At 37.0% G+C, this 22,026-nt stretch overlaps 2 protein-coding genes across 2 annotated transcripts; both read right to left on the minus strand.

Annotated features, from left to right (window-relative positions):
* Positions 1-11,822: 11,822 nt before the first annotated feature.
* LOC122349204 (C-type lectin LmsL-like) lies at positions 11,823-13,119 on the minus strand. Its single transcript, XM_043245169.1, has 4 exons — positions 13,098-13,119; positions 12,882-13,040; positions 11,887-12,225; positions 11,823-11,842 (listed from the first exon to the last, which is right to left on the minus strand). Exons 1-4 carry the CDS (start codon positions 13,117-13,119, stop codon positions 11,823-11,825), a joined length of 540 nt encoding a protein of 179 aa, XP_043101104.1.
* Positions 13,120-14,506: 1,387 nt separating this feature from the next.
* Positions 14,507-18,087, minus strand: LOC122349286 (macrophage mannose receptor 1-like). Its single transcript, XM_043245269.1, has 5 exons — positions 18,004-18,087; positions 17,452-17,817; positions 16,238-16,537; positions 14,973-15,061; positions 14,507-14,821 (listed from the first exon to the last, which is right to left on the minus strand). Exons 1-5 carry the CDS (start codon positions 18,038-18,040, stop codon positions 14,702-14,704), a joined length of 912 nt encoding a protein of 303 aa, XP_043101204.1. The 5' UTR covers positions 18,041-18,087; the 3' UTR covers positions 14,507-14,701.
* Positions 18,088-22,026: the final 3,939 nt, after the last annotated feature.

The following is a 22,026-nucleotide window of genomic DNA, read 5'->3' on the forward strand; positions in this document are numbered from 1 at the left end:
CTGACCGCTGCTGTCTGCAGTAACTCTGAGCGCCTCTCCAGGGCTTGGTCATTAATTAACATGTACTTGCTGTATTTCTGATCTAGAAGATACAACGATAAGCATGAATCTGCAGAACATCAACTCTACACGCGAATCACTTTTAGGATCACGTTCAGGATCACATTCAGAACCACATTCAGAACCACATTCAGAATCACATTCAGAACCACATTCAGAATCACATTCAGGATCACATTCAGGATCACATTCAGAACCACATTCAGAACCACATTCAGAATCACATTCAGAACCACATTCAGGATCACATTCAGGATCACATTCAGAACCACATTCAGAACCACATTCAGAATCACATTCAGGATCACATTCAGAACCACATTCAGAATAAAATTCAGGATCACATTCAGGATCACATTCAGAACCACATTCAGAATCACATTCAGAATCATGTTCAGAATAAAATTCATGATCACATTCAGAACCACATTTAGAATCACATTCAGAACCACATTCAGGATCACATTCAGAACCACATTCAGGATCACATTCAGGATCACATTCAGAACCACATTCAGAACCACATTCAGAATCACATTCAGGATCACATTCAGAACCACATTCAGGATCACATTCAGAACCACATTCAGAACCACATTCAGAACCACATTCAGGATCACGTTCAGGATCACATTCAGAATCACATTCAGAATCACATTCAGGATCACATTCAGAACCACATTCAGAACCACATTCAGGATCACATTCAGGATCACATTCAGAACCACATTCAGAACCACATTCAGAATCACATTCAGGATCACATTCAGAACCACATTCAGAACCACATTCAGAACCACATTCAGAACCACATTCAGAATCACATTCAGGATCACATTCAGAACCACATTCAGAACCACATTCAGGATCACATTTAGGATCACATTCAGAACCACATTAAGGGGTGCGTTTTATCATCAGAAATAATAATCAAAGCACTAGCGTCTATTTATGTGTATGGTGTGAATGTAGTTCACTCTACTCAGAATGTTGTGAGAACAGTGTATTGAAATTAAAATGTTCAAATGTCCAGTTTTCTTGTGGTGATTAAATGGAATGTGAAGCGTATTTCTTACAACATTCTGCTAAATTTTCCACACAAAATATAATGTTTAAATGTATAAAACATAACATTAATATGTATTATTTTAAATTATGCGAAGGTTAGAACATTATTTAGAGATTACTAAAGTTCCTTACAACAGTGTTTAAAAAAATCACCTAAAATATTCAATTTTTAAGGTTTATTTTAAATATTAAAATGTCCGGTTTTCTCATCATAATTAGAACTTTATGTATAGGAAGCAATTTTATATATGTTCTTATGAGAATGTTATGACCAAAGTTTTGCCAAATGTTATGACAATGCAAAATTAATACTGTTAGGCTACAAAAACATACCATAAAGGTTCCTTTAAGAATGTTATATCCTAGCATTTCTATAACTTTTAAAGAACGTTCCCTGTGATCTGAGTAGTTGTTTTATAAGTGCTCAAAGTAAATGCACGTCAATTCTGTACCAAAGAGGCCTGGCTCGTAGCATATGAAGCTCCTGTTCGTCTCGCACGTCGTGTCACGAAACTTTCCAGCAGAATCCATGACCGAGCAAAATTCATCTCCGTAGTTTGTTGGTTCTCTTTGTCCCCAGTTTCTGTATTCAGTTTCCCCGTCTTTGTAAAACTGTGGATTAGCCAGGGCCCAGTGCCACTGCTCGCTCCGTGTTTTCCTGAGTCCGATCCAGGCAGATTTGGTGCTCGTCGAGTCCTCGAGAGCCAGGAGCTCCTCCACGTCCGTCCAGTCCTCCACGCTCACCAGGTCAAAGTGATTCTCTCGGCAGTATTGCTGAGCATCAGCAAACGCTTTGGATTCATTCACATAGTAGTACTTTTTAGAGGGCCCTTCAGATGTGTACAAACCTTTCAAAAAACGGTTATTATAAAATATCCAGATGCAAAACAATAACTATTTCAAAAGTCACAGCCATAGTTTCTCACCTGTAAGGAAATGTATACCACAGCTCATGAAGACGAGAAGATGAATCTGATTCATGGTTCTTTCCTGCAGATTATGTCAAATGAACAACTCAAATAATATCTAAAAATAATACAAATAATGGATCAAGTGATGCTGCTTCTCTGTATTTTTGTCTTCTTCTCATTAATAATATATAAACTTTTTCAATCCAGATACATTTGATTTAGCCCATTGGAAACGGTTATTCTTGAAAAAACCAAGAAATTTCTTTTTATTTTTAATCTACCATTTTGCTTCTCAACTAAATGTATTTCGAGAATGTTTAGATATTTGTTATTGGAAAAGAAGACAAAAAGTATTTCCATCTTGGTTTCATATGTTAATAAAAATAATTCAAAGATTATTCATCCAGAATCACGAGACACAGTACATTTACTTTCTCTAAAAATAAGCATGTTGAGGCACGCTTAGATATTAATATATATATAAAAAATACTGTGGAGGAAAATAACATTTGTAATGTAAATGAACATGAAAAAAAATTAAACACTGAACTGAGCTTTCTAAAAAAAAATGTATAAGACTAAGACTAAAACCTCAGAGAGCGATCTGGACTCACTTGTTGTGTTGAATGATCTCTGATCGTGGATGTTCTCCGACTCTGAGGTGTTTGCTCTATGACTCTTCTGAATGACAGACTGATTTTCATCCTGACTTTGTTTAAAACTCATTACAATGAGCATGGAAATGACGGATGGGTCTGAAGTCAAGCGAAGGAAAATACTGACAAAACAGCGGCTGGACCAGAAGAAGAGAGTTTGTCAGAGAAAGTTCTAGAAGATCGTTCAAAATAAATATCAAAACAGCAATAAAGTTTTGGTAAATATAAAGCTGACCACTGTAAAAATGTTTTGTAACTTTTTAGCAATGTTATAATCATGGCATAAAAGATCCAAGATACAACATTCAAACATTTGGAAACCACCATTTTTCATGATAATACTGCAGTATTTTGTGTGTATACAAGTAACTCGTCAAAGCTAAACGGCTCAGATTTCAGTCAAGAAAGCGCTCCACGCAGACAGTGTTTTATTCCTGAGCATGGTGTGTTAGTGTATTGATTGGATGCGGGTGTATCTGCTTGACGTGACGAACAAATCCACCAACGCTGGACTCTTTTGACCATTTTGAAAGAAAGCAAAATAGCTTGGAATATTTATTGATCTGTAGACAGATGGCCGAAAATAAAAGCCGTAATCAAAATAAAGCATATCGAAATAATAATAATATTAAGTTTATTAAATCAAGATACATTCATTCCAGATGTTATACAAATTACAGATAATATTATGCATTGTTTAAAAAAAAACTTTTCTGAGCGCTTATGAAGTCAAGTCATAAGTTCAGTTAAAAATGGCTAAAGTGGTTCCTCTTTATAAAACTACTATCAAACTACTGTTTCTGTAACACCACAATTTTCCACAATTCTAGAAAAACGATTTAATAATAGATTAGACACAACTTCAGATAGACATAAATTAATTTCTGATAGTCCGTATGGATTTAGATCAGACAGTTCCACATTAATGGCACTAATTTGTTTGGATCTATATTAATATTCATCTTCATGCTTGAGTATTTCTTGTATGCGTCCCCAAGGATCGGTCCTGGGTTTAAAGTTATTATTGCTTTATATGAATGATATCTGTAAATCAAAAATAGTAGAACTTTACATTTTATTAAAGAGGAATTAAAAAGAGTTATTAAGAGACTATTACTTTTGAAAAGAGTACATTTAAAAGTAGCAGTTCAATGGGTTATTTCTAGTTGAAATCAAATTCTATCGAAATAACTGATTCATGTTATTCTCTGCAAGAACCCAGAGATCTGAGCTTCTTGGCTGAGCTATGACTCGATGTATGATGCAACTTCCGTCGTACACCGTACGTCCAATCAGGAGTCAGCCGAGAAGTCTCAGTCATTTAGGTTATCATTTTAAAACTAGCAGATATAACCACATCACGGAGCTTCAGAATAATGGCCGCCATTCACCAGCATTATCAAGCTTGGAAGAGCCAGGACACAAAAACAAAAACAATACATGTTCAACTGAAAGAAGAAAGTCATATACACCTAGGATGGCTTCTAGGTGAGTAAAATATGGGGTAATTTTAATTTTTGGGTGAACTATTCCTTTAAGCATTATTATGTTCGTACATTAAGAAGTTTTTGTATTTCTGGAGGTTAAGTGCTGGGTCTGAGTCTGGTTTCTCCCAAGGTTTTTTTCTTCATTCTGTATGGATGGGGTTTTGGTTTCTCTGTCTTCTTTGTTGGGGACACTTAACTTCTAGTGATTGAGACCGTCTCTGCATTTAATAACAAATTGATCAATCTCTTCATTATACATTCATTGTATTCTTCTACTTTATACTGTTCAGTGCTTTGATACAACCTGTGTTGATAACAGTGCTGCTTAAAATGATTGATTGATTGATATTTCTGCGTGGAGTGAAATTGTGGAACAGACTTAAACTAGTGTGTCCCAGTTCACAAAACAGGTTGTATGTTTAGGTTCTGTTTGTATTTATATAAATAAGTAGAAAAGTGAAAAGAGTCTATGAAGATGATGAGATGTTGGGAACATTAGAGTTAATTTGATCATACCGATATTGATTCTAGGATTAAATAAGATTCTTCCGACTTCTTTCTGGCGATGTTAAATAGTTTTGCGTTGTGCCGTTTTTTTGTTTCGTCATTTGCTGTTTATTTACATGTTTGATAAAAAACTACGTCATTTTGCTTCTCAAGTAAATGAATCTTTCATTTAACAATATTTATGTTTTTGTATTACAAACAAGACAAACCAGACAATAATCTGAAATTCAACAATCACATGTGCCACCTAGTGAAAAAACTGTATTTAATGTCTACGTTTTTCTCTAACATTAGCTCTAAACATCTCATATTGTACACTACACATTCTAAGGACTCTGTTGAAGTTTGTCGCTGGTAATATTTCATCAAGTGTTACTCCTGAGTTCTTGGTTTGCTTCTGTCGATCCGTTCGTGTGTTTTTGAAACACCAGTCCGTTCGGCTGTTCTCGCCACGATAGCTTCACGTCCGCTGATATCCCCTGCTCACGCAGTTTCTGCTGGACCTGAGGAATACAACGTCATATTCATTTACATGATGAGTCTCTGATGAGGTACAGCATCCCTAATAGTGTTCTGTCAGGTAGAGTAAAACATTCAAAGAATGAAAACATATGAAAACAATATCTGAATGTTCTCAGAAATGCTCTAACATTAAAGAGATATTACATTTTCTTGAATTGAATTGGAATATATAAAGAATTCAAGTAACCAGTCTGACGTATTTGTTCAGACCAAGTAAGGATAAAAAAGCATTACAAATGAATCACGCAAACAATGATGTCAACAGTTATTAAAAATAATGATCAACTAGTTTATATCACTTCAAGTTGTGCAAATTTGTACTATTGTTTTACTAAAGTTCTGATGAGGGGAGAAAATACCTTATTACCTCTCAGTTAATATGTTTTTTGGTGATCACATGGACCTCAGTACAAAAAAGAAAGACAAAAGGCAGTCCTTGACCCCTTAAAAAAATTATAATAGTGTCTAAAATTCACTAAAATACACTAAAATTCATATTTTCTGTGGTCAAAGCATTTGGAAAAGAATTTGGAAAATAAAACAAGAAAGGCAAGAAAGGCTGTGGTAAATATCTGACCGTATTCAACACAGAGCTTGTAACAGCTGGATCATTGACATTATCTCCTGCTTTCACCTCCAGTCTTAATATCTGATGCTTCACCCGTACTGTGAAAAGAAAATATGTGGAGAAAGAATGCAAATCGAGATGATTACTGTTATATAGAGAGGGCTCGGTGATTTATGTTCAAAAATTGTGATGATTGCATTAATTTCAGGGTTGATGAATAAGGAATGATATTTCAGATGATCAAATGTGCATTATGTGAATATTAACTTCAAACAAGGCAGGTAAAAATGCACCCCAAAACTAAAAATAAATGCTATATATATTTTATATGTTAATACTGTATGTATTGTATTGGTATGTACAGTGGGTATGGAAAGTATTTAAACTCCCTTAAATTTTTTACTCGTTATATTGCAGCCATTTGCTCAAATCATTTATGTTCATTTTTTTTTCCTCATTAATGTACACACAGCACCCCGTATTGACAGAAAAACACAGAATTGTTGAAATTTTTGCAGATTTATTAAAGAAGAAAAACTGAAATATCACGTGGTCCTAAGTATTCAGACCCTTTGCTATGACACTCATATATTTAACTTTTCTTAACGTTTCTTCGAATCGTCTTTGAGTTGGTTCTAGACCTTCATTTGAGTCCAGCTGTGTTTGATTATACTGATTGGACTTGATTAGGAAAGCCATGCACCAGTCTATATAAGACCTTACAGCTCACAGTGCATGTCAGAGAAAATGAGAATCATGAGGTCAAAAGAACTGCCTGAAGAGCTCAGAGACAGAATTGTGGCAAGACACAGAACTGGCCAAGGTTGCAAAAAATTATTCTGCTGCACTTAAGGTTCCTAAGAGCACAGTGACCTCCATAAGAGCCTTGGTGAGAGAGGTAAAGAAGAACCCAAAGAACACTGTGGCTGAGCTCCAGAGATGCAGTCAGGAGAAAGTTGTTGAAAGTCAACCATCTGGGCTTTATGGCAGTGTCCCGACGAAGACTCTCCTTTGTGCAAGACACATGAAAGCCCACATGAAGTTTGCTTAAGTCTAAGTGGTATGTGTGGAGAAAACCAGGCACTGCTCATCACCTGTCCATACAGCCCCAACAGTGAAGCGTGGTGGAGGCAGCATCATGCTGTTTTTCAGCTGCAGGGACAGGACGACTGGTTTTAATTGAGAGAAAGATGAAAACCTTCTCCAGAGTGCTCAGGACCTCAGACTGGGTTGAAGGTTCACCTTCATGACCCTAAGACCATGACCTCAGCACACAGCTAAAATAACCTTCATGGCCCTAATCACAACAACCCTCAGAGCCCTGACTTAAATAACAGAGCATTTTTTCTGTCAATACGGGTGCTGTGTGTACACTAATACAGAAAACATGATCTGCAATAAAACAGAGTGGAAAACCTTAAGAGGGACTGAATACTTTCCTTGCCCGCTGTATATACATTTATGTATAAACATTTTGAATTTCATACTAAATCAGTATTTGAATTAGTTTATTTCACAAATAATGTTTTAATTGGGTTTAATAATTATTGGAGCTCTTTTCATTTTAAACTAGAATTTTATGGCTTGAAAATGCATGAAACTAGACAATGAAACCGTACTTGTCTGGCATAAGAAGTAACACAGACTTGAGCAGCTTTCATCAGCAATCTGACCGTCGTAATCTAAAGCAGCACACGAGTCTCGGCCGAACGCGTTGTCCGGCTGTCCTGCAGCCCATCGCAGAGAGCTTGTGCTGGTCTGATCCGACCACTTCCACGAGTCTCTGAACAGACCGATCCAGGCACACGTGTAGTCTTGGATCATCCCGGTCAGCTGTAGATTCACATCCATGTTCCTGATGGTGAACAGGTCTGTGTGGTTTCCTCTGCAGTAATGCTGAGCTTTTTTCCAGGACATGACTGGATCAGTGACCAGCACCGGCTGTCCGTCTGAGAAACATCAGAGCGACTAGCATTAACTTCACAATCCAACTTCTTTATACCATAAAGCCGTAAATGTGAAAGCAAACCTAATTGTTTGGATATAGGTTATACTGGTTATTTTATTATATTTTCTGATTATTTTGTTTTTGTTTATTGTAAAGATAAAAAAAACAATTTTTGAACCTGTCTTTTTATCCAGTGTTCAGTTTTGAAAATAAATGCAAATTAGCGCATTTAATACAAAACAAACAAACACTTGTAATTATGTAATACAAACTATTGTCTGCCTTAAGATCACTGAGGAATTTAATGTGGGGAAAAAAATATGCTAAAATACGAAAATAGATACGGGAACCAATGTCAAAAAATATAAAAGCATGACATTTACCTGGACTTTAATGCAAAACAATGTGGTGATGTTCACCAGTTGCTTTCTGTTCCAAACCAACATGGCCATCCACAAATAATAAAACTGGTGCAGAAACCAATGTACCAATAAATGAGAAATCTAAATGTTACTCATGTAAGCATGTAAGTTACCACATAAAATGCCACGTGGTGTTCTTTTTTATTTCTGTTTTTCATTGATCGATTGATTAAACTGACGACTCTGATATCAGCTTCTATTTCTCTGTACTCTGGGAAGTCAGGAGAGACTGATGTTGTGTCTTACCACCACTTTGGCAAAAAACGGTACACGTCAAATTGCAGGCTTCATCCCACCAGTATCCAGACGTCCTTAGGTTTACACAGTATTGTTTTCCATTCAAATTGTTTGGCTGTTCAGAATCCCACTGTAAGAAAGTCACGCTTTCGTCTTGATAAGACCAGCGCCAGGTCTCCACATCATCATAGAGTCCGATCCAGATGTAAAAGTGCAGATTCTCTCTCAACTTGTCCAGTTCTCTCAACTCTTCATCGGTCTGGACAGTGGCCAGGTCAATGTAGTTCTGTCGACAGTAATCTTGAGCCTCGTGCCATGTTTTATACTCTTCGATCAGAATATACTCACGTGAGCCACACAGAATGACTGTCAGAAACTCTGTATGCAAAAAACGAAGTGGGATTTGTACGAAATCAAGTTATTCAGCATTCGGTTAAATTCAGTCAATAAACCCGACTTACTGGCGAACAATCACATTCATCCACAAACACGCACTCACCTGAGAGCAAAAAGAGATGAATCAATCTTTGCTCCATTGCTGCTGAGATTGGCTTGGGTTAGCGAGGTCTTATCCATAGACCAGCTAAAATCGAATGGAGCCTGTATTAAAATATAGTTTTGAGCTGGGGAAAACACACACCCATGTTGATTTGCGTACTGAAATCCGTATGGGTTTTTATTCTTTGACAAGAGCAGCATTGGTGTGAAGATTTGCTCAGCTAATGATGCACATCAAATGTGAGAATCAATCCAGAGAAAAGGAAGTTGTTTGCATGGGAAACCATGACATATTTGGCTTTAGCAGGTGAACAGCTGTGTGTATGAATTGGTTTAAGATGAAGTTACAAATTTCCAGATGTTTTAGCATGAGAAAGTCATTGAATTGATTCTCTGCGCTGTTAAAGGAGAACGTATGTACGTGTTGAGTTGCGTTTTTCTGTGTATCTGTTGCAAAGAGGAGCTCTAAAGGACAGCTATTCAGGTATCCGTTCTATTTGAATGGAAACCAATGGAGGGGAAACTTCAGCAGGTGAAATAAACTGTACTGTGAGAAAGTAGGATGGATTTTACAGCACCACCCATTCTTTACCGTTATTCACAACAGTCATCAAACACTGAAAGTGACTCCATTACGTTACAGCTTCTCCTCTAAAGAGAATATCTGCGCAAATGATCAAGATGACGAGTATTTAGTAAGGAAACTATTTCAAGTTACTCACGAAATATAACGAGCAGATCAAAATGTACGTTTTAGTAGCAGACAGTGGAGGAAAGCTGAAGAGCAGCTGTACACAAACACACACTTTTCAACTTTGGTCAGCTTTCAGCTGTTTTGCATTTCGCATGTGAAAGCAGCATCATTAAGGGTTAATGGGTTCATAGCTATTCATCATTTGCTCAGCTAATGACGCACACCAAATGCATTTACACAAATACGGAAGATTTACTGCCAAGAACCAATGGAAACATTTGCATGGGAATGCATTTGTGCAGGAAACGCTTTCAACCTCTGCGTGTCTCCGTGTAAGAGATTTCATTTTCTGAAAAGCAAGAGATTCAAAACAGAATCAAATATCGTAATCGTTTTTGAAAGTTGAAGCATCATCAAAGACTTTAATGTAAAATGTGAACTGTGATAGGTACAGAGATCCGTGAGCATACAGGCACGCCATTATATATCCTCGGTCTAATCTAAATCAAGAAATGTGTGACGCACTTGAGTTTCTCCACGAAACACTGCCGAAAAGTCAACGTAACTCATTTTTTTAAGTTTTAAGATAATCTGTCAGGTAAAATAAAAATATTATGGGTGTCTTGTTCTGTTTTGTTAAATAACAACATTTATTCATTCAGCAGACACTTTTATCCAACGTCAATTAATGTCAATGAACCTGAGTTCTTTAATAAATCCACAAAACAGCAAACAAAGATGGAACGAACTGTGATTGGTTGTTTGACATGTCAATCAAACGACCTCATGGGCGGGTCTTAGCCAAAGAACGATACCACAAACCCCTTCTGAAGGTCTGGCTACACGATAAAAATCAAAGCGATTCATAGTAACTTTCATTTCTATAATAACTACAGTATAGTTAACTATTATAATAAAATTATTCTAGTTAGTTATTTTTGTAAGATAATATGTAATTAAAAATGTAACTTTGTTTTAACTAGTTAATAAATATCATCGTCTTCTGTCCATCCTTGTTTAATTTGTGGAAGACCGTTCCGTTGAGCTGCTCCTGCCACGAGAACTTGACGTCTGCTGCTAGTCCCTGCTCCTGGAGGTTCTTCTGGACCTGAAGACAGACCAGAGGTTATCTATCTCCAGACTCACAGAGAGAAGAATAAACGGGTGCGTTCGGAAGTGATTTCACCGAAGAACCTGGAAGCTGATCTCAAGGAAGAAAGAAGAAGATATTATATTATAAGAAGATATTATAGTCTCACCTCCTTCAAGACGGCGTCTGCAGTCACTTTATCAGAGACATTATCACCCGCTTTCACCTTCAGTCTCAAAACCTGACGCCTTACACTTACTGTTAAAAATTAGACAAAGTCACCTTCAGGACAAGCTGAAAACACATTGTGATTATTGGGATATTTTAAAATGACAGTACTATTGTTTAAATGTTTAAGGCAATGTTTTAAAGAATAAGTATAGTTTTTTTACTGCTACGTTTTATTTCCATTTTTTTCAGACTACTGGATAGAAAATATGGTTACACTTTATCTTGAGGTGTAATCATACATATAAGTACTGAGCAATATTAATGAACTTCTTACTGAAAACACGATACTCAGTTTTATGAAGTGGTTGCAAACCAATTATTTTAATTAATTTAGCTGAAAGTTAGTCTAAATAAATTTAATTATTTAATTTTGAAATTAAATGGAATCACTTACCTTTAAGATAAAAATTAGTACATTCAGTAAAATAATTTTTTTATGGAAATGTGCACATGGTTCTGGTTCTGGTGGTTCTATCTATCTCTGTCTATCTATCTATCTAATCTGTCTGTTGACATTATTTTCAGATTTATGGAGTGATTAAAAAAAAAAACCTTGTCCTGAATTTTTGGTCCAGTGTTAAAGACACTTAAAATGTACAATGTATGAAACTAGCGTATATTTAATTAGACACCTCCTGAAACCGCATATTTAAAAGTAATATTTCAGAAACTTCAAAATCATTCTGTTGTAGGTAAATTGTGGTGATATCTGTTATTCTATGCTTTTACACTATTCACCTGCACTACCTTCCATTTAAAAAAAAATTGGCTTTTTTCAAATATGGTGTGCCCATGCAAAACTCAACAGGTTTGAGGAATCGTTCATATCTGGATGATGCACACATACTTAGAGGTAATGCTCAGTGTTATTCAAATCCTATAAGAATGAGCGATGAGGAACAGACGCATAAATAAAGTCTATTTCAGCCAGAGGGAGTCTCCTCTAGAAATAGAAGACACAAAATACTCTAAAATAAAAATACCTACGTGGACTTCTGCAAAAGAAGAAGAAGGTGTTTGAGCAGCGCTGGTCAGCGATCAGACCGTCCTCGTCGACAGCCGCGCAGATTTCATCGCCCAAGTAATTATCTGGCTGTTTGGAGGCCCATGGCAGAGAAGAGCTTGTGTTGGTCTGATCGGACCACTTCCACGAGTCTCTGTACAGACCGATCCAGATACAGCTCTGATCGTCACCGCTCATCATCCTCAGCAGCTGATTGTCATCTTCATTCCTGACCGTGTGCAAGTCTATGAAGTTTTCTCTACAGAAACGCTGAGCTTGTTTCCAGGACATCTCCTCATCAGCATTTAATACAGGCCCTTCGTCTGAAAAACATCCAAAAAACTCAGAAATACACCTACAGTAGACATATGTTCTGTTTACGATGTACTCTTAGGGTAATGATGCTACTGTATTTGTTGTTTTTACACTTGGTGGTAAAAAAGTGTGTTCAAAGACTGGGTACAACTTCTGTCAAATTAACTTGTTGGTTTATTGCCACTATAAAGATTCAGGTGAAAACAGAAAAGATTCTCAGAGAATAAAAATATAAAATACATGTAATAAATGTAATAATTGCAGTCTCCTTTCATTGTGTTATTTCTGATGTGCTGGGGGAAATTACTTGACGCATTTGCTTTGACTAATTCTAGAGAGATACAAAAAAACTACCAGTAAACAAATATAATCTTGTTTTTGTTAAACCCCCTGTTTTTTACACAACGAGAAAGTACACAAAATGTTCCAATCTATGTGTTGAAACTGTGTTGCACGCACATTCACGAGCCTAAATATAAATGTTCGCCAAATTTCGAGAAATAATTAGGTTTATGCGATATTTCAAGTAGCTTGAAAACGGTACGCAATCGATTGGATGGCTGCTTTATCTTTTCTATATATCGAATTGCTTCACCTATTTTTGACAAACTCAGCAATGCACTATTACTTTTTAGCAATGTATGTAAAGATATCGAAGTCTTACCACTTTGACAAATAACGACGCATTTAAGATTGCAGCTTTTGTCGCGCCAGTATCCATTCGGGTGAAGCATCACGCAGTCCTGGTCTCCTCCGTAGTTATCAGGCTGATCTCTGTCCCATCTCGTACGCGTGGCGTTCTTCTTGAAAAGACCAGCGCCAGCTGTTCACATCGTCATAGAGTCCAATCCAGCTGTCAGACAGATGACTGGCCCTTAACTTGTTGATTTGGCTCCACTCATTAAGGGTCTGGACCGAGGCCAGGTCAATGTAGTTTCTCAGACAGAAACTTCTAGCCGCTCTCCACGTTTTATACTCTGGGATCAGAACATACTCGGTGAGTCTGCTTGAGTCGCTCAGAATGACCGAGAGAAGCCCTGTTTAGAAGAAACGCAAGAAATCGTTCCAGGGATCACACAAAGCAGTTCTTGAAGATGTTATAAACCACCCTAAAACATGAACAGAACCCCCTCACCTGAAAACAAAACCAGATGCATCCGTCTCTGTTTCATCCCTGCTGAGTCTCGTCTGTTAAAACACTGACTAAAATGTTTAAAACACGCTAAAGTATGACTGAGGACTGAATGGACACCCATTTTCTTTTGCATATTTAAATCGTCAGCGTTAACGGCAGACAACAGAAACACATGGTGTGAAGGTTTGCTGGCCTAATGACGCGCGTCAGATGTATTTTTACACAAATGCAGAGAAATCGTAGGAAGAAGAGGGTGATTTCATCCATCACGTGTCTGGGAGAGGCTTCAGTCCGGGCCACATATAGAAGTAGAGTAGAATTGTGTTTATCGATGACCGCTGGCAGCATACGATGAAGCCAGTTGGAAATCACTCACATAATTCAGTATATGATGAACTAGTAAACGAACATCAGTTAGTGGATTATAGACTTTGTATCATTTTAGAAAGTCATAATAAACATTATTTGTTTAACTAAACATATGTGTTTAGTCAATGATTTCATAGATGAAACAATGAACAGCTATATATAAAGGACTCTAAATGATTTTGCTGTTAAACCTGTTTGACTCTACATCTCCTTGTGTCTTCTGTTTTGATTGATAGTTTAAAAGATCTTTAGTGTAATTCTAGAAACTTTTCTGGAGTCAGATCTGGACTGATTCTGATCAAGTAAAGCTCATATCTCCAGATCATCTCTCACTGTCTTTACTTGATTCTCCATCAATCATTTTCTAGAAGAACCTGATCATCAGGATCTTCTGAGGAGCTTTCACTGTCCCTAACGGAGCGATGATCTTCACGGTCCTCTAAAGGAGATCATTTGATTCATTCTCTATTATAGTAGCTCTGTTACTCTGTTCTAGTTAGTCAATGCAAGTATTGGATCATCTTCTAATGTTTTTCCCCCAAACATCAGCACTATATATATTTTTTTTTTGAATATATTGTATCTTCTCAAAGTGAATTCCCAAACTATTTAAAGTTATTTCTGTTGTGTTCAGTGAAACGTGCAAATACGATACTGCATTTATGTGGCTCAGTTTGGTTTAAAACCAGGATGAGGTCAAAGTTCAATTAGGACGTTTATTTTTTATAAACATGCCTTAGAAAAACAGCATTACTGGTGTGCATCTTGAGACTAAAGAACTGATGTTTTTTAAGATGAATCAGATTCACATTTAGTCTAGGATTAGGTTTAAGCCTTGTCTGTGGAACCGGGGGTAAAAGATGAAAAACATGCTAACTTAAAGTTTCTCACACATGTTTTAGGAGAAAATCAACAACAGTGTTTGCCAAGCTGCAATAAAGTCCTTCTGTTTTAACTAAAGCGGGTGTTAATAAGCAGCGTCAACACCTCGATCTATAACGCTGCTTGTTTAATTTGTGGAAGACCGTTCCGTTGAGCTGCTCCTGCCACGAGAACTTGACGTCTGCTGCTAGTCCCTGCTCCTGGAGTTTCTTCTGGACCTGAAGACAGACCAGAGGTTATCTATCTCCAGACTCACAGAGAGAAGAATAAACGGGTGCGTTCGGAAGTGATTTCACCGAAGAACCTGGAAGCTGATCTCAAGGAAGAAAGAAGAAGATATTATATTATAAGAAGATATTATAGTCTCACCTCCTTCAAGACGGCGTCTGCAGTCACTTTATCAGAGACATTATCACCCGCTTTCACCTTCAGTCTCAAAACCTGACGCCTTACACTTACTGTTAAAAATCAAATTAGACAAAGTCACCTTCAGGACAAGCTGAATTGGGATATTTTAAAATGTAAAAGAGAGAGACTCAGCAGTTTTGTTTCCTGAACTGAGGTTTTTGTTCGTGTCATGTGCCTGATTTTATCAACCCAGGCTCTTCATACGGTACCTTTCTGCACGGTGTTTTTCATCACCTGAGCTACAGAGTAAACCTACTGAACCAGAAAACCCGTTCATGTGAAGCTGTACGTGTGAAGATAATGTTCACTTACTTTCTAAGTCAATCATTTCAATCAATCATTTTTATTTATATAGCTCTTTTAACAACACAGGTTGCATCAAAGTCTCGAATCAGGATACTTTTACTAGATAAGCAAAATGACTTAAGTGCATTTTACATTTAAAAAAATCTCTGCATGTAGGGTAAAATATTTTTAAAACAAGTGTAAGGCTTGTAAATGCACCTATAAATCAAGCGCTTTTACTGCAGCGATTCATATGCATAGGTCAATTTTTTCAGTTTTGCAGAAATGTATGAAGAGGCACATATTTCCAATGAGCCTAGGCTGGATTACTTTATATACAGTATAGCATTTTATGCCTTAATTATTTAGAATAGTGAACCTGGCTGTAGTCTATGTTCAGCTTTATACTGTGTAACGTATATTTGATTAGATAATGCCTTATGTGCATATTTAATGAGAACATTGCAGAAAAATGTCTTAATGCAATGTGCTATATATATATATATATATATATATATATATACTGTATAGTACAGTATGGTGATCTCTTAGTCAGGATTTTCTTGGACTAAGAGATATCACCATACTGTACCCAGTATATATATTTAAAAAAGTAAGAACTTTCTGAAGAAAATGAGTGTTGTTTGTCCGTTCAAAACTCAACAAAACGTTCAGTAAATCACAGAAACTTCCCACTACTATCCAATTAGTTTAACCAATTTTAACATATATATATACTCTTCATAAGTCAGTTTAATATAATTTATGTTGAAATGATATGTACTTCCAGCAGCAACATTTAATCAAATACATTTTTTTTACATTGAACTAGATGGACATTTTTCTACAATAGACTAATCCTATTCTGTAGAGCTCCATCTGTTTTTAGGCTAAGTATGTTCAAAATAAAATGCTCTAAATAAAAGGTTAATAATACTCACGTGGCGTTTGGCAAACAAAGAAAAGCTTCTCCGAGCAGAGCTCCTCAGTAACCCGACCGTCCTCATCCACAGCTGGACATTCTTCTTGATCGGTTTGTTTCTCGGTCTGGTTTGTGTAGGACCGGTCAGGGTGTCTGTACAGACCGATCCAGACACAGCCGTCATCCCGGACCATCATCTGCAGCAGCTGATTCTCTCTCTCGTTCTTCACCGTGTGTAAGTCTGTGTAGTTTTCTCTACAGAGTCTCTGGCCTTGTGTCCAGGACATCGCTGGATCTGAAACTAGTACTGGCCTTTGATCTGAGAATCAGCAGAATAACCCATGAACTGTGTTCAACTCACAGCTTTACCTTTAGTAAAAACAGTGTATAGCATTTGTATTAACGTTGTAGTATACACTATTTTTACTATAAATAGCATGCACTTTTTAATCTCCTTTGTGTTCTGGGCACAACATCTTAAATTAGTTTTCTAGGCAATTTGCCAAAATTTGCAGACACTGAAAAATACTAAAGTAAAAAAAACCCAACTCTATTGTAGCTTGTCAGACAGAATGTGTTACTTCTGTTCGTATCAACATTTAGTTCAGAATGATCTGTGCAGACAGACAATAAAACTAATGAACTATAGCATACTACTGCTTTGAACTACTTTCACTTACTTTTTGGGAGTGAAAATAACTGCAAATAGATATAAATAGCATTTAACATTTACTTGGTGCAAGGGTTTTTCTCTCTTTTTTTCACTTTTTTCTCAAACACTTGTGGGGGAAGTTTTTCAAACCTGTTGCAGCATTCTAGTGACTATCAAACATCCTTAGACATTATTTTTCTGTCAAATTACTTTAAAAACACATGCATTTTCCATGAACGAGTCAGAAGACGAGCATCAGTTTGACTTCACGGCGTTTGAGGAGTTTTCTGACTCCATTGAGGGTCAATATGACCCCAATAAACTTTGCCTGCTCTCTGAATGAGAAACGGACAGCAAATTTCAAGAATAAATGAATGTTTAACCTGTATTTTGAGCCAAACACTGGAGGAGCATACACCCGTTTCTAAGACTAGAATAAGTGTAGAATTAGACATGTTTCAGAGGGTGTAAGTATTGATGGAAATCTAATCCCAGTATTGCTTCATCAACATCAACTCCTCAATCTCAGTTCTCTAGGAATTAACGAAAGCGTTCATTGTGTAAAAGCGTAGGAGTCTTACCGCTTTGACAAATAATGGCACATTTACGATTGCAGTTCTCATCATGCCAGTATCCATTCGAGTGAAGCATCACACAGTCTTGGTTTCCTCCGTAATTATCCGGCTGTTTCTTATGCCATCTGGTGAATGAAGGGCATTCGTTTCGAAAAGACCAGCGCCAGCCGTTCACATCGTCATAGAGCCTGATCCAAGTCTTAGATCCATTTTTAGCTCTTAACTTGTCGATTTCACTCCACTCTTCATCAGTCCGGGCAGTGGCTAAATCAAGGTAGTGCTTTTGACAGAAATCCTGAGCCTCTTTCCAAGTTTTCCTGTCTCTGACCCAAACATAATCATGCGAGCTGCACAGAAGGACCGAGAGAAAGCCTGTTTCAGAAGAAGTTCAGGTTCGTAAGAACAAAATCCGCTTTCAAGCAATCCACTAATTCGATAAAACCAAAGGCAATTATGAGAAAACTCTTTAGATGTAGGTCCTGCAGAGATGCACTTTTAATGCATTTCTCTTCTTTTCAGTATAGACACAGTTTCTCACATCCTTTAAAACACACTCACCTGAAAACAACACGAATCGAATCAGTCTGTCTTCCATCACTGAGCTCGGATCAGATTAGATTAGGTTAGTGAGCTCCTCTTTTCCTCTGCTAATAAATTGAAGCGTCCAAATTTGATTTGAAATATAGCATGACTGAGAAGTGAAAGCACACCCATTTTCTTTTGTGTATTTAAAGCAGCATCATCGCTAGTCTTCAACAACTGATAATAGAAATTCATAGTGCGAAGATTTGCTCGACTAATGATGCATATCAAATGTGTTTTTACCCAAATGCAGAAGAAGAAAGGAGTGATTTACATGAGAAATCATCCATCACGTGTCTCGGAGGAGCTTCGGTTCGGTCCAAATATAGAAAGTAGAATAATATCGAGTTTAATGGTTATTAACGACTGCTGGCCTCGAAGACAAAGCATCATCAATAATGTTGACTAAAATGCTGGATGTTCCTATGTTCGTTATATAATGCATGAACTACTGGATGAAAATCATTTCATAGATGGTATGATGAAACAATGAATTTCTTCAAAACCCAAAGAGGGGATAGTTTTGCAGGGGTTGGCCACAGACCACCGCTCTCTCCTTATCCTGACCGGTCTGTCTCTAGTTTAGTGTTTTGTTGTCGTTTGACACAATCAGTTTCCGTTTCTGGTCGACAAAGGCACTGATGACACTAACTGACCTTCACGTTTCCCAGACCTGAATCCAGATGAGATCTTCTGGGACGTTACGCGTCAGAGCATCCAAGGCTCCCCTGATCTCCAGGACACTTCTTTTCAATCAGTCTGGAGGAGCATTTATTCATAACTGTATGGCCTTAGCAAGGTTTATACTACTACAAAGCAACTGAATCTTTGAACCCTCAGTAAACACAGTTCCCAGGAGCCGTTCTCAAAGGAACACATTAAATCCAAACTAAAAGTTTGTGTAGAATGCCTTGGGACTTAATGAAATTAAGCGTGAGGACTTTAATGTGAGCACTGGGTTCACTTCAAAGTCAACTTCACGTATAACTCAAGTTGAACTGTACATTTCCTCAAGATGTCTATATTTAATCTAGTTCAACCAAACCCTTTCAAAAAAGTCCTGTGGTCTGAATCAGGAGAGAAATCTGCACGGATCAAGTACAAATGAAAACAGTCCATAGCAGAAACAAATGTGTCTTGATTTTAATGGGATGAGTTAAAAGTGTCTTTTATAATGGATATGAGCTGTTTGTCTTCTTCAGATGTCAACAGATGTGGTTTATTGGGATGTTTTTATCAGTGTTTGGACTCATACTGACGGCACCCATTCACTGCAGAGCATCCACTGCATTTCTCCAAATCTGACCAAGAAACCAATTCATTCTGATCTTGGATCAACTATCTCTTTCATTTATTTTTTATTTAAATCAGCAAATGTCACCATGTAAAGAATGCAGACATATTAAACATCAACATTATTACTCAATTGAACAAATATGTTGTCATTTTCACCTTCATTAGGGACTTATTTGCATAATGGTGATAAATGATACACAAATAAAACTCCTCTCTCATGCAAAAGTACAGGAAAATGAGCCTCTAGTGCTCATGCAAATCAGTGGAAGGGTTTGAGGTGGATATGAGCTCAACATATGGAGTAAATAAAAATAAAACATCTATACAAAAGACACATACATGCATGAGAATCACTTGTTCTCATGTATTGTGAACAGCATCTAAATTTGAGAGATTAAAAAAGCAAGGAGGAAACGTGAGGAATCTGTTCCTGATTGGATGTTGAGATGTGGGTGTGGCTCAGGAGGCGGAGCTGAACGAGAGCTTGCAGCCGATTGTGGGTGGGGCTTAAACACACAAGGGCTGAAAACTCTTTCATAAAGAGATGAGATGAAATGAGATCCACTTCTTTAAACCAATCGTGTCTGAAGAATTAGTTCAGACTGGGAGAGCAGACCACTTTGATTTAAGATGTTATTTTTCCAAGTGATCAGGGTTCATTTGACTGGTTAATGTGGTCACTACACCATCTGTCAGCTAAAGTCATTTAGAAATTGCTGATTTTACTGTAAGCAGCGCTAAACAACTCGACTGTTGTTGGCCCTAAAATTTTATAGTCTATTAGCCTCAGGAAAAAAAAAATCTCACAGACATATCTCCAAGGAAAGCTTGAAAATCTACTTTTAATGATCCGATTCTGTAATCTGTATGAAAGATGAATATCTCCCTGAAGGCCCCTGTGAAGAAGATGCTTAATTGTTTATAGATTTTTATTAAATGATCCCTTTTTTGCAATGTTTTTTTAAACATATATTCACAGTCATTGCTTTGCTGCCAGCTTTATGCATATATACAGTATATATATACATTAGAAGTGGATCAAAACCTTTCGTAAAACCAATATGCGTTCTTGTCAACTTTGATGAACTTCTTTGATCCATTTCTGTTCTGTTGACTAGTATATTAAAGACTAGTTATGGTTTAATTCCCCTACTGGAATGGACTGAATTAGATTGTGATGGATGGACTAACTTCACCTTTAACCTTTAACCGCTTGTTTGACGGCACAGGTTTCATCTGAGTTTGTTGATTTTCACTGGTAATGGTGGATTCACGTTGGTCACGTAAGGTTTTTTTTTATGTAGATGTCATGACTAGATGTTGCTGTTTTTTTGTGTTGATCATTTTGTCTCATTTTGTCCATACTGGTTAAATACAGGCTAACAAATACATTCACTTGTGTTTAATAGTTGTGAAAAAACATCTATTATCTTGCTGTTTGAATAAAGAACCTCATACTTCAGCTAAATCAGAATGTAAACCAGTAATCAGTCTTAGTGTTGTATGTACAGTACTAGACAAAAGGCTTTGCATAACGTAATGTATAAAGGTTCAAGTAAAGGAAATATGTTTAGAGAAGGAACTTAATCTACAGGTGGGAAGATCAGCCTTCAGTCGGTCTCCAGCAGGTAAATAGTATTTACTGTTCCTTTATAATATTGATATAAAGGGCTGAATTCAAATTTAGATAAAAAAAAAATAAATAAAAAAATCAAACAAACAGGCATTTCAGAATGGCATGAACAAAATCTGATATAGTATAGACAATAAATAAAGAAAAAATCAGTGCAGTTGTATTTTCTTAAATTTGCAAGTATAATAATCAAAGAAATATATATTTAAACTATTGAAAAATCAAGCTGAAACTTGTATGAATAAAGCTGTATTTCTTTAAATTAATTTTGATGAGTTACAGTAATGGGAAAAAACATGTTAAAGTTTGACTGCATTTGTTTTAGTGTACTCAACGATTAAAAAGACTTTATGTCATAATAAAAAGCATGAAAGTGTCTAAAAACACCAGTGTAGTATTCTTGTATGTTTCAGGGAGTAAACCCGTGAAGACGAGAAGACGCGGGACAAGATGTATCTGGTTTTGCTCGGTGAGTGAACGAAACGGATGGAAGGTTAGATCGTTAGACCGTCACAGACCACAGCCAATCACATCGTTTCTGCATACGACGCTCTGATTGGCTAAGCCTCGAAAAGTTGAAAAGGTTTCAATTTCTGCAGCGATTCAATCCGCGACACGCGTTAGAGGAAACGAGAGGCATTGATGCCGACGCAGTATATTATAGCAGCTACATTTTTCCCGAAGGGCGGAAACTGGGCGGTGTGTCCCGGCTTTGGGAAATACACCAAAAAGACACGAACTGTAAGAAACCTCACGGTAGTGGTATGCGGCCTGAAAGCCCACCGCCTCGGATTCATGAGTACAGAAAGAAATAGTGTGTTAGAGCCGTTTGAAGTAAAAGCAGCCTAAAACTGTGAAAGAAAACCCCTCCAGACTGAATTATAAGGAATTTATGCAGCAAACACAATGTGATTTCTGTACCTGAATTATTTAGTGCTTTCTATGTAGTTAGGTTGGTTTTTGCTGTGGGATCAAAATCAAAATAGAGATTCATTGCAATCGTTCGAGAAACTCCACTTATATGGTCGAGCAGAACATTGCTTTTAGAAATGGGACGCGTTTTGCCAAAA

The sequence above is a fragment of the Puntigrus tetrazona genome, chromosome 7, assembly GCF_018831695.1.
Source record: "Puntigrus tetrazona isolate hp1 chromosome 7, ASM1883169v1, whole genome shotgun sequence".
In the NCBI taxonomy this organism is placed as follows: Eukaryota; Metazoa; Chordata; class Actinopteri; order Cypriniformes; family Cyprinidae; genus Puntigrus; species Puntigrus tetrazona.